This window comes from Grammomys surdaster, unplaced genomic scaffold (genome assembly GCF_004785775.1).
Source record: "Grammomys surdaster isolate TR1022 unplaced genomic scaffold, NIH_TR_1.0 344, whole genome shotgun sequence".
Taxonomy (NCBI): domain Eukaryota; kingdom Metazoa; phylum Chordata; class Mammalia; order Rodentia; family Muridae; genus Grammomys; species Grammomys surdaster.
Genome location: NW_021604763.1, coordinates 436,521 through 450,432, shown reverse-complemented (window position 1 = coordinate 450,432; position 13,912 = coordinate 436,521). Strand labels below are relative to the sequence as shown.

General features: G+C 45.3%; 1 protein-coding gene across 1 annotated transcript in view; it reads right to left on the bottom strand.

Annotated features, from left to right (window-relative positions):
• Ube2r2 (ubiquitin conjugating enzyme E2 R2) overlaps nt 1-7,509 on the bottom strand; it is a 57,519-nt gene extending 50,010 nt beyond the window's left edge. Inside the window, exon 1 of the mRNA XM_028779125.1 lies at nt 7,155-7,509. Within this exon, the coding sequence (XP_028634958.1) occupies nt 7,155-7,331 (177 nt within the window). The 5' untranslated portion in view covers nt 7,332-7,509. The remainder of the gene's footprint in view (nt 1-7,154) is intronic.
• Between the last annotated feature and the right edge of the window lie 6,403 nt (nt 7,510-13,912).

Genomic DNA, 13,912 nt, shown 5'->3' with positions numbered 1-13,912 from the left:
CTTTTTTTTTTGTTTGTTTGTTTGTTTTTTGTTTTTTGGTTTTTGGTTTTTCGAGACAGGGTTTTTCTGTGTAGCCCTGGCTGTCCTGGAACTCACTCTGTAGACCAGGCTGGCCTCGAACTCAGAAATCCACCTGTCTCTGCCTCCCAAGTGCTGGGATTAAAGGCGTGCGCCACCACCGCCCGGCGATTTTTAACTTCTAATATTGTAAAAGTTAAGGCAAAAACAGAATTAGGTTTGTCTTGTTCCTTAAGATTCTCCAAATGAGATTAAGTAATCTTTATTTTCATGGGACCATAGCAGTCACGGTTGTTACTGGCAAGTTTTGCTAATGTCCCTCATTATCACTGTTGTGGACTTCTTAGCTTTTCGTCTACGTACATTAAGTTATAGGAGGCCTTTACAAAGATGCTAATTTGCTATATTAACTATATTACCAAGATAACCATCATCTTTTTTCTTGTATTTGCTGTTTAGCCAAACCTTCAGTCATTAAGAGCCTAAGCTCTCAAAGAGGCAACCCAGAGAGCAAACTGCAAAAAAGCCAATTTCTTCCCAGGAGGAAAAAGGTAACCAGAGGATCTTCACAGTCCAAATAAATTCAAATCTTAAACCAACCACCTGAGTCTACTTCATTAAAAATAATTTCAGGTGATCAGTGACTCCTTAGTCAGAATCAGGGAGAAGGGAAGCTACTATACTCAGAAGACTGGACTCAGGCTGGGGATTTCGGCACATGCCTTTGATCTCAGCACTGGGAAAGCAGAGGCAGGAAGATCTCTGAGTTTAAGGCCAGCTTGGTGTACAGGGTAAATTCTGAGACAAGTTAGGAAGGACTATACAGAAACTTTGGGGGGGGAGGGAAGAAGGTGGGGAGGGAAGGAGAGAGAACACAAAAGCAAACAAGCACTCAAAAATATAGTACTTAAGTAATATCAAAGCTGGGCTAAGCTAACACAGGAGAAACCATTAAACCCAGAAGTGTGAGGTCAGCCTGGACCACATAGTAAGGCCCTTCTCCAAAACACAGAAAAGTTTCAGGTGTGATGACATGCCTTTAATTGCAGAACTCCAGAGGCAGAAGTAGGCTAATTTCTGAGTTCCAAGACAGCCTTTCCTACATAGTGAGTTCCAGGACAGCCAGGTGTACACAGAGAAACCCTGTTTCAAACACAATAAACAAAGCTTTACTGAGGTAGGCACTCCTTGTAACAAACAGCAAGGGAGGAGACTCGAAGATGAGGCTGCCCTAGAAAGCACTTTTCAAGCTAGAAAGAGCATGTTTTCTTAAATTAGAATTTTGTAGTCTTCACCTAACTTCCTTTCCAGTTTACCATTATGTTTTCTTCAGTGACCTCTTTAGCTTATGCCACAGTTTACCAAGAGTAACTTCAGTTGGAGTTGTAACAGTGGCAGAGTACTTTGCCTAGAATACATAGGTCATTAGCCTTGGCAGCAAGCACCCTTACCCAGTGGAGCCATCTTGTCAGTCCCTGTGCCAACTTTTAAATGCAGCTGTAAAGAAACACACTAAAAGCCTTATTTTAAGCATTGGGGGGGGATGATCATAAATTGGCCTTTTTCCAAGGAGGAACTAATCAGATAACACAAGGAAAAAAAAAAACACATTAGAAAAATGCCACTCAACAATTTTCTTACCAAGACTCAAACAACCTGTTAAGAGTTTTCATGCTTGGCCAAAGAGCTGGCTCAACAGGTAAAGAATAAAAGGCATTTGCTGCCAAGCCTGATGACCTGAGTTCGATTGCTGGTACCCACACTGCAAAAGCAGATAACTCCACAATTTGTCCTCTGACCTCCACACGTGCACCATGGACTATACACACACACTTAAAAGACTCAGGGATAGAGAGACGGGTCAGCAGTTAAGAGCACTTGTTCTTGCAGAAGACCCAGGTTTGAGTCCAAACATCCATATGGTTGCTCACAGGTTGGACATTTTCAGATCTCTTCCAGCACCAGGGATACATACATGCAAGCAAAGCACTTACTTAAAAAAAAAAAGAAAAAAGAAAAAAGAAAAAAAAAGTGCACCATGGGCTGGAGAGATGGCTCAGCTTTCAAAGCACTTGATTCTCTTGAAGAGTAATCAGATTCAGTTCCTAGCACTCACTTAGGGGCTCACAACCACCTGTGACTCTAGTTCCAGGAGATACAATGCCCTCTGCTGGCCTCCTCAGACAGCAGACAGACCACATGACACACATGCATACATGCAAGCACTCACATATACACATAAATATTTTTTGTTGTTTTTTGAGACAGGGTTTCTCTACATAGCTCTAGTTTACCTAAAACTATGTAGACTGAGCTGGTCTCAAACTCAATTAGACACACCTGTCTCTGCCTCCAGAGTGCTAGGGTTAATAAACCTTAAACACTCAGGAAGCAGAAGCAGGGAGAGAGCTCTGAGTTCCACGACAGTCAAAGCTACGCAGAGAAAGCCTGTTTCAGAAAAACAAATTAAACGTGTGTGTGTCTGTGTGTCTGTCTGTGTGTGTATAAACGTGGCAGACATGGTGGTGCACACCTTTATTCTTATCATTCTGCAGGTGGATCTCTGAGTTCCAGGACAGCTGCAACTTTAGAGACCCTGTTTCAATGCTCCCAGATTAAAAAAAAAAAAAAATTCTGAGGGCTAGAGTGATGGGATGGATCAAAAGTTACGAACACTTGCTGTTCAAGAGAGGATCCAAGGTCAGTTTCCAGCAACCACATTAGAGGGCTCATAACCCTCTGCAGCTCCAGCTCTGATGTCCTCTTCAGGCTTCTATAAGCACCGCACCCTGATGGCAAACACTCACAGAAACACACACACAAAGGTTTTTTTTTTTTTTTAAAGGTTTTTTGCAATTTTAAGGTTGAGGCTATAACTCTACTGGCAGAGTGCTTGTCTGGCACACACCCTGACTTAGGTTCAATCTCCTGCATGACATAAACCTGGCATGGTGACAACAGACTGCAATGCCAGCACTTGGGAGGCTGGAAGATCAGGAGTTTAAGGTCAACCCTGGCTACGCAGTTCAAGGCTGGGCAGTGGTGGTTCATACCTTTAACTCCAGCACTCGGGAGGCAGAGGCAGGAGGATCTCCGAGCCTGGTCTACAGAGTAAGTTCCAGGACAGCCAGGCTACACAAAGAAACTCTTTCTCAAAAAACCAAAAAGAGAAAGAAAAAAAAAAAGAAAAGAAAAAAGAAGAAAGTTCATGGCCAACTTAGGTTATATGAAGCATGTCTTTAAAAGGAAAAAAAGTATTTTCATACTTTACCAGAACAGGGTGGCACAGACCTACAAGCCCGACATTGGGAAGGCTGAGAAGAGGGTTGGTCAGCACAAGTCCAGGTCATTGTGAGCTACATAACCAGATCCTCTCCAAAAATAATCTTTTGAGACCGGATCTCATCTTGTAGCCCAGGATGGCACTGAGACTACAAATACGTACCACAGGAGTCAGGGGTTTTGGATGGTGGCGGGGAACGCATGTCATTTTTTCTAAACCATAATGCTGAGGGCATAGCTTCCATGTCAGACTTTGGGAAGCCCTGGGTTCAATACCCAGCATCCAAAAAATTAGTCCAGGGGCGGAAAGATGTATCAGCAGGTAAAACTCTTGTCATACAAGCCTGTAAATCTCGAGTTTAACCCCTAGAACGCACACAAAAATAGAAGAAAAAAACTACACCCAAAAGCTGTCCTCTGATCGCCACAAACAAGCCATGGTTTGTTGTACACATGAACACCTTGAATGCACACACTTTTTTTCAAATTAGAATGGGGGAAAAATAGGGCAAATATATCCTAATACTAAAAACTTTAAGCCAGGCAAAGTAGTGCACTCCTTTAATCTAAGCCAACTAGGGAACTAGAGGCAGATGTATCTCTGAACTCAAGGCCAGCCTGGTCTACTAAATTCCAGGACAGCCAAGGCTACAGAGAAACTCTGTCTCAAAACAACAACAACAAAACAAACAAACAAAACACAAAGGAGAAAGAAAGAAAGAAAGAGGGAAAGAAAGAAAGAAAGAAAGAGGGAAAGAAAGAAAGAGGGAAAGAAAGAAAGAAAGAGGGAAAGAGAGAAAGAAAGAAAGAAAAATTCAAACAGGATCTGAAGCCTTGGCTCAGTGGCTAAGAGCTACTCTTACAGAGGACCCAGGTTCTATTCCCAGCACCACATGGGAGATGACAACCATCTGTACCTCTCGTTTCAGAGGCTCCAATCCCCTTTTCTGAACTCCAAAGGCGCCAAGCAAGCATACACATGGTACACATACATGAAAGCAAAACATTAATACACGTAAAGCGAATCTTTAAAAGGGGAACATGAATTTGAATGAGAAAAAGGAGTATGGGATTAAAGGAAGGAAAAGGGGGTGTAAAATTATAGTCTCAAAACAGTAAAAATATTTTTCTGAAAAAAATATTTAAACTAAATAGAGCCAGGTATAAGGGTATACTTGTGCCTTTAATCTCAGCACTCTGGAAGCAGAAGCAAGTTTATCTCTGAGTTCCAGACTAGCTACACAGGGATAAACAGTAGACTATCTTGAAAAACAAAAAACAAAACAAACCATACTCAATAGGAAATAAAGCCTTTTTCCCCCTCTGGTTACATAGCCCTGGTTGGTCTAAAACTTACTATGTAGAGCAGGCTAACCTCAGATTTGCTTGCATAACCTCTCCTGCCTTTGCTTCCTGACTGCTCAGATTTCAGGGACACCTCTGGGTCTGGGCAGTACTGGACATGGAACCCAGGGTTTTAACCATATTAGATAAGCCCACTACAAATGAGGTACACCCCTGGCCCCCAAAATCAATCTTTTCAAAAGGACTAAAACTATGGTTTATTTTGTTGTATGTGTGTTGCTGGAGTTTTTTTTGTTTGTTTGTTTGTTTTTTAAATCAGAGCTTCATGCATGCTAGGCAAATATTCTACTACTGAGCTACAGTCCTAGCCCAAAGCCTTTATTTTATTATTATTTTTGTTGTTGTCATTATTGTTGTATTTGAGACAGGGTTTCTCTGTGTAGCACTGGCTGTCCTGGAACTATCGCTGTAGACCAGGCTGGCCTCAAACTCAAAAATCCAATTGCTTTTGCTTCCTGAATGCTGGGATTAAAGGTAAGAACCACCACTGCCCAGCTTTATTTTAAATTAGTACATGCTACAGGAAATAGCATTTTATCAATTCCAAATCATTAGTAAGCAAAAGTCTTACTTTCATAATTTTTTAAAAAAACAAAATCCAATAGGAGACTAACTGCCATTTACCTTAACTATCAACTGTTGCAAAAATAATACTTTTGGGAAATTAAACTCTATCCTTAAGCTCAGCGTGGTAGCACTTTAATCACAGAACTTGGAAGGTAGAGGCAATGGCAGGATGATCTCTGTGAGTTCAAGGCCAGCCTGTTCTACAGAGCAAGTTCCAGGACAGCCAGGGCTACAAAGAGAAACCCTGTCTTGAAAACAAACAAACAAACAAACAAATAAATAAATAAAACTGTACTCTTTAAAATTACCCAGTAGTCTGCTTTGAAAATGTTTTCTAGGAAATGTATCATATGAACTCCACTTTGTGCAATATTCCCAATATCTACAAATTAAAAGTTTATATTTGACAGTGCATATAACATACCTCAACACGGAAACAATACCCTCTCCAACCTATCACTAATAAACTTGAACCTTTACTCTAAGCACCTCCACCTAAAAGGTATAGTCGTATGCTGACCACAAAAGATGAAGCAAACAGTTGGTAAGGATACCATACTCTTACATAACATTCTAAAAATGTCCTTTTACTAAGTATTCAGCAACTATCACATGCATGAATGTTAAGCAGTCCCTATCAATCCTATTTTCAACAAAGTTGACCCAGTTTGAAGCCTGAAATTTGAGGCTTTTGAACGGTAGAAAATAAGAGTTAAGTAATTGGGCAGTCCTAAAAATACACATCACAACTACATGACTAAGATATTCGTTTAAAACTTGTGCCAAGATAACCCCTCCCTTCAAAACAAACTAAAATTGACTCATTGGCCTATTTTACCTAATTTTGGAAATAAAATAATAAATGGATTCCTAAACATCCATTTCCTCTGTCTCTACCCCCACTTTATCTTCACTAAGGGATTCTACCCTCCAAAAAACCCGCTTCAGTCAAATCAAGACAAAAAAACCTCAGTATCTCCAAGTACTGAACTCAGGAATAATTCATGGAAAACAATAGAAACAATGTCTATATAGTGGCTGCCTAAGGAACCACTCCACCATGAGAAACCCTGTCACCTCGGATGTGACTCATCTATGGGACGACCCCATTTGCTGGAGCTAACCACCTAAGCAAAAGCTTTTAATCTTGTCTCCCTAAAGTGGGAAACTATCAATCTGCCTGACGTGTTCCACCCTTTGTGGATGTTTGTACATGGGAGGTGGAGGGGTGTGCTAGTAAACTTGGTAGAAAAGGACAAAGGGCATTTTGGAAGCAGCAGAGACGGACTATAAAGTAAATGGAAAACGAGGACAGAAAAGAGGACTAAATTAAAGTCCCCTCAAGCGGATGGGGGACAACACCAGTACACCACCCTCCCTTTTTTGGCCACCCCCAGGGTCCTCTTCCTTACCACCTACTGTAATCAAAAGTTGGACTACCACTACCCAAGACCAACAAATCCTCCAAATGTCAGGGCACTAGCAACATAGGGAATGACAGGCTAATATTCCTCCCCCACACTCCCCCCCAAAAAAGAGAAAAGTCCAATCCAATAAGTGCAGGTCACCCTGCCCTCTGGGGCAGTTCCAGCCTGCGCAGAGAAGGCGCGGATGGGTCCAGAAAGAGAAGATAGACCATCTCTATTTCCACACACCCCTCAGCTGGAGAAACAAAACAAAGGCAGCCCTCCTTCCCGGTAGCCACTACCCCAGCCACAGAGGCTTTCCTATTTCCCGGTGCAGTCTGGCCTCCCGCCCCCGCCCCATGACAAAGAAAAGGCACTTGGTGAGCAAGGCCTTCCTGCCTCTACGGATGGGGGAGGGGGCTGCGAGGTGAGCCCCTCGACTCCCCCATCTCACGCTCTGAGCCAGCAGCGGAAAGCAGAGACCGGGGAAGCTGGGCCGGGAAAGGGTGGCGGTACCTTGAAGTAGCCGCCTTCGTAGAGGGTGTTAGGGGGTCCGAAGATGGCCACCTCCCAGTTGTAGAGGTCGGACTCATCCACCAGGGTGATCCGGAAGCCCTCCACCGGTTCCTCCTGCAGGGATTTCAGCTCAAGCATCAGGGCTTTTTGCGAGCTGGTCATCTGCTGCTGGGCCATCGCGGCGGCGGCGGCCGTGCGGGGCCGCGGCCCCAGTCCTCGCGCACCGGCCGGGCCGGACCAGGCCCCTCCCCTCCGCTCGCCCTCGGGCCGGGCCGGGCCCCTGTCCTCACACGCCTGGCGGGGCCGGACCAGGCCCCAGACGGCCCGCGGGCCCGCCCGGGGTCCTCCTCACTCACGACGCGGGCCGGCCCGGGCCCTCCTCACACTCGGGCCGGGCGGGGGCGGGCCTAAGGGAGTTGGGGGAATCCGCTCCGGGCCCCGGGCCTCCCCCCCCCGGAGGGGGCCTCTACTTGTGGGGGGGGGGGAGTGGAGGTGGAAGCGAAGGAAGGCGGCGGAGGGCAGACGATAGTGAAGACAGGGGTGGGGGGGGCCGAGCCGGCCCGGGATCGCCGTGCTCGCTTGCCCTCTGGTTCTCCGCGGGGGCCGGAGGGGCGCACGAGGGAGGGCGCGCCGTGCGCTGGGGTCTCGGGACGGCGGCGGCGGCGGCGGCGGCGGCGGCGGCTGCGCGGGGGGAGGGGCGGAGAAGGCGAGCAAGAGCGCCTCGCGCCGCGGGAGCGACAGAGCAGAGAAGGAGGGAGGGAGGGAGAGGAGGAGGGGCGCGCGCCGGGAGGGGGGCGGCTCGCGGCGGCGGCAGCGGCCCGGTGCGCGTGCGCGCGCCCCTCCCTCCCCTCCCCACCCCCCGCCCTCCTCGCTGTGCTCTGCTCTACTCTGCTCCTGCTCTTGCTCCCGCCTGCTGGCTTCTCCCCCGCCAGGCCCCACGGTAGCTGCGCTTTGTGACGCCTGCGCGTGTCCCCCACCCTTAGAGAGCCAAGCGGAGGTGGGGATCAAGGGCGGGTCGCAGAGGATCGCTTTGGGCCCTAAGTGACGGTTGTGCGGCTGGACGCCGCGGTTCCAGAGGCGTGTCCCGGAAGGAACCTCAGCTCCTAAGGCTCTCAGTGCTATCACCCAGTATGTCCCCTGGCCTCCGCAGCCTTCCTGTGAGGAGCCCTGGTCCTCGGCGGGCTCCCCTCGGTGACACCCAGGCTGTGATCTTTACACTTAGTAGTGCTTCAATAGGTTGCGTCTCCCACCTCAGGAAAGGCAGTCTCCCAAAGGAGAGCTAGAGAAAAGCAGGCTAGCTCCTTCTTTCTTTTACTGAGAGTAGGTTGTGTAGAAAGCGTAGAAAACTAAGGTTGAACCTGATTCTGGGCCTCCATTAGATTTCGGGAAGAGTGCTGGCTATACCTTAGTTTACTTCTTTGCAAAATACTGATGTTGGTCTGGTGTGGGCTTGGAAGGGGACAAAAGCAAAATGATCAATGTAAGGCCAACCTGGTAGTGAGGCAACCTGAGTAGTTCCTTGCCAGACTGTACTACATAGTGAAACCCTAGCTCTAAAAACAGAAGGCTGTGGTTGAACGTTTTTACCTCCTACGGATCTACTTGGACATGGCAGAACTAAGGAGACACAGTCTTCAACTCCTGAGTTAGAATATTCTAGGATTGTTTGCTACAATGATGGCACATACCTTTGATTCCGGCACTTGCTAGACAGAGACAGTCTGATTGTGAGTTCAAGGATAGTCTGATCTACATAGCAAGTTCCAGACAGCCAGAGCTACATAGAGAGACCCTGTCTTTAAAAGAAAGAAGAAAGACAGTAAGAGAAACCAGAACACTGAGACAAGTTCCAGACAAGCCATTTTGGGCTCAGAAAGCTTCATTCTAACTCCTTACTTGGTCAGATTCTGTAAATGAAGATTAAATACACCTAACACAAGGGATTGTAATGGTTAAGTTAAATCTACAGCTTATAAGACTTTATTTTTACAGAAGTTTGAGATTTACAAAAGCAGTAAAGTTCTCAGGTACTTAGCACCTAGTTTCCGTATTACACCATCTTTCACAGTATAGAGCAATTACTATGATCTATAAACCTACTGACTCAGCACGATGCTTGTGATCCCAAGGGTCTGGAGGCTGAAGCAGAAGGAGCCTGGTTTACAAAAGAACCTGTCCTAAAATACAAGTGGGTAGCGTGCCGTGGGGCACGTCTTTAATCCCAGCACTCCAGAGGCAGAGGCTGACAGAGCTCTGTGAGTTCGAGACCAGCATGGTCTACAAATCGAGTCCAGGACAACCAGGGTTGTTAGACAGGGAAACCCTGTCTTGGCAAGCAAAACAAAACAAAACACTCAAGTGGTGCTGCCACTCACCTTTAATCCTAGCACTCTGGGATTAGAGACAAGAGGACAGCCTGGGCTAGACAAGACCCTGTCTCAAAAACAAGGAGCCTGTGAGAAGCCTCAGCAGAGAAAAGAAACTGCTGTTAAGCCTGATATCAGAGGAGTCCCAGGACCCACATGGTGGAAGTAAAAACTAATTCCCACAAGTTGTCCTCTGACCTGCACCCAGCTCTTCCTATGACACTAACTAAATATATACATAATGTGATTTTAAATTGTTTAACTATTTTAGATGTATTTTATTTTGTACACACATGTTCACGTTTTTGCTTAATGTATGTCTACGTTACACATTCAAGCCTAGGGACTGGAGAGATGATTCAGTGGCTAAGAGCATGTACCTATCTTTTTTTTTTTTTTTTTAAAGATTTATTTATTTATTATATATGAATACACTGTAGCTGTCTTCAGACACACCAGAAGAGGGCATCAGATCTCATTACAGATGGTTGTGAGCCACCATGTGGTTGCTGGGATTTGAACTCAGGACCTCTGGAAGTGCAGTCAGTGCTCTTAACCACTGAGCCATCTCTCCAGCCTCATGTACCTATCTTTGAAAGGACCTGAGTTCAATTCCCAGCACCCACATAAGATCACAAACACATCCAACTCTGGCTCCAGGGCATCTGATGTTCCTGGCCCCTGTGGGCACCCACACTCACATGCACTTACCTACACAGAAATACGCATTTACACATATTTTTGGTTTTTTTTTTTTTTTTTTGGTTTTTCGAGACAGGGTCTCTGTGTAGTCCTGGCTGCCCTGGAACTCACTCTGTAGACCAGGCTGGCCTCGAACTCAGAAATCCACCTGCCTCTGCCTCCCAAGTGCTGGGATTAAAGGCGTGCGCCACCACTGCCCGGCTACACATATTTTTTAATATAGAAAAAGGAGGGCACTGGAGAAATGTTTCAGTGTTCCTGTTCTTGCATAGAACATAGATTCGGTTTTCAGCACCCACGTCGTGACTCCAAACCCCTTGTAACTCCATCCTCAGCGTCACAGTCCAAGATTAAGGAATGTACCTTGTACAACCAGCAGCAGCTGAAGTTCGCTACCAAGCAGCTGGAGGATGGCCACATCTTGTCAGACTACAATATCCAGAAAGAGTCCTCCCTGTGACTGTTGGGTGGCATCATAGAGCTGTCCCTTTGCCAGCTCACACAGAAAGACATCTGGGATCATATGATCTGAACAAATGCTACTCATTCCTGCACCCAGGTGCAATGGAGTCTACTGTCATCAGAAGTGCCCAAAACAACCTGTACCCAAGAAAGGTAGTCAAATCAAACTGAGGGCCTGTTTGGCCCAGGACCCCTGAACTTAGTAAAGTTCCCCATCACATGGAAATATACATGTGCCAGTCTGCTGCATTGCTATGACCTGAAGCTCTGGGTTTATTTTTGCTTTCTTTTTACCTAGTGTCATTTTTCTATTTTGCATCCTACCTTTTTTGTTTAGTTAGGGTTTTTTGTTTGTTTGTTTGTTTTTGTTTTGGGGTTTTTTTGTTGTTTGTTTTGTTTTTTGTTTTGGTTTTGTTTTGTTTTTGTTTTTGTTTTTGTTTTTGTTTTTAAAGACAGAGTTTATGTAGTCCTGACTATAGACCAGGCTACCCTTAAACTCACAGAGATCTTTCTACCTCTGCCTCCTAAGTGCTGGAATTAAAGATTTGCGCCACCACAGACTAACCTATCTTAACTAGTACAGTTTCTTTTCCTTTTGGTGACTTTGACAATTTTAAAAAATGTTGGGGTTTGCTTTTTCTTTTCTTTTTTTTTTTTTTTTTTTTTGGTTTTTCGAGACAGGGTTTCTCTGTATAGTCCTGGCTGTCCTGGAACTCACCCTGTAGACCAGGCTAGCCTCGAACTCAGAAATCCGCCTGCTTCTGCCTCCCAAGTGCTAGGATTAAAGGCGTGCGCCACCACCGCCCGGCTGCTTTTTCTTTTCCAGTCAGGGTTTCTCTGTGTAGCCCTGGCTGTCCTGGAACTCACTCTGTAGACCAGGCTAGCCTCGAACTCTCGAACTCAGAAATCTGCCTGCCTCTGCCTCCCAAGTGCTGGGATTAAAGGTGTGCGCCACTACCGCCCGGCTGGGGTTTGCTTTTTAAATTTTATTTATATGATGTTTGTGAGTGATTTCTCTGCATGTATGTCTGTGCAATGTGTACATTAAGGCATAAGAAGACGTTAGCTCAGCCGGGCAGTGGTGGCGCATGCCTTTAATCCCAGCACTTGGGGCGCAGAGGCAGGCGGATTTCTGAGTTCGAGGCTAGCCTGGTCTACAGAGTGAGTTCCAGGACAGCCAGGGCTACACAGAGAAACCTTGTCTCGAAAAACCAAAAAAAAAAAAGAATTTAAATCAGGGTCTATGTCCTAAATAATTTTTATGTCCACTTGATATAACCTACAGTCATCTGAAAGGAGGGAACCTCCATTGAGAAATATCTCCATAGGATCTGGCTATAAGGCAGTCTCTTAATTAGTAATTGATCAGAGAGAATCCAGCCAGTTGTGGATGATGTCATCCCTGAGATGGTGGTCCTAAGTTCTGTAAGAAAGCAGGCTGAGTAAACTCAGGCTGAACAAGCCAGTAAGGAGCTCCATGGCTTCCGCACGCATCAGCTCCTGCCTTCTGGTTCCTGCCCTGCTTGAGTTCCTGCCCTCACTGCTTTTGATGATGAGCTGTTGTATGGGACTGTGAGTAAAATAAACCTTTCCCTCCGTAAGTTGCATTTGGTCATGGTGTTTAATCACAGCAATAGCAACCCTGACTAAGCCTCCAAACTAAGGAAACACCGTACATCTGTGTATGGCTCTCAGCCATTTTGCTGCTCCTTTTTTCAGGTTTCCCCCCACCCCCGCAAACAGTATTCCCTCTTTATTTACTTATTATTTTACTCTATATGTGTGGTGTGTCCTGTATGTAATGGTCAGACAACTTTCTGGGGTATCCACCTTCCTCTATCATGTGAGTCTTGGGAATCAAACTCCGTCTTCAGACTTGGTACCAAGTGCCTCTACCCATTTAAGCTGTCTCTTGCTGGTCTCGTTTGGAGGGACAGAATTTTCCTACATAGCCAAGACTGACTTCAATTAGCAGTCTCTGCCTCAGTCTCCACAATGTTTGATTATTACAGGAGTAGGCCGCCACACTTATCTAGATCAAGAATTTAGTAGACAATCCTCAAAATTGGGATTTGTAGTGTTTTTCTCATAAGTAAGACTATTTGGGGTATTTTTGTTTGTTTTTTGTGAAATGGAATGATCACAGAGGTAAAATGCTATTGGCATCACATCATGCCAAGGGCATAGAACAGAGTGTGATTAGCCTTGTTGATGTTGACGCTGGTCACCTGGCTAGAGTAGTAGGTCAAGTCTTTCCACTGTAAAGTTACTCTGCTTCCCCACCCCTTCTTTATAGTGTTGTTTGGAAGGAAGTCACTGTACAAAAATCCACTTAATGAGACATTTATTTATTTATAGACAGGTTATGTTTTTGCTGTATAGCCCAAGCTGGCTTATAACTCAGTATGTAACTCAGTTGGCCTTAGACTTTTAGCCTCCTGTCTCTGCCTGCCTAATTCTGGGATTACTGGCATGTGCTACCACCAAGCCTAACTTTTTTCCTCCATAGCTGAGACCACCATACTTTAAAACATCATTTTTTCATCCCAAGGTCACCTTTAGCCATGTAGTTAAAACCAGCCAAGGTGACATAAGACCCTGTCTCAAAACATTTTTTTAAAAGGATAATTGATAGGCTCCCAATTTTGTCTAGGTTATGAGACCAAGTTCTACCACTAGAATTAGAACTCCCCTCAAGGAAGGAGAATATTCTAATTAAAGCATCCTCTCCTCCCAAAATGATGGCATATGCTTAGTTCTAGCTTCCTTTCCTCTACTATTCAATTTAAGGACAGGAAGATTGTTGACCTAGAAACCTAGGAGATGATGTTGACACCTTTAATAGCACAGCTGTGAGTAGACAAATAGGCAGAAAGATCACCTTCAAAGCATTTCACCCACATACAGTCACCATAGCCCCACCCTGACCTATAGGATTATAGATCCCTAGACTAACCCATTGAAACATCTACCTGCATTCCAGGGCTCAGGTCAATTCACCAACTCATACAGTAGGTATCTGCTCTGGGCATGGCCCTAAATTGGAAAGCTGGCCTCTTCCTGTCTTGCTGGGTTTTATACTCAAGTCTATCCATTGTAAGTATAGAGCTGCAGTCCCACTAAACTAGCTACTGTGTTAGTCTAGCCAGTCAAGACATAATCTTTTCGTAAACTGCAACTGTTTCATCTCTATCTCAATAAGAATATGACATCTGATACAAAGTAGAT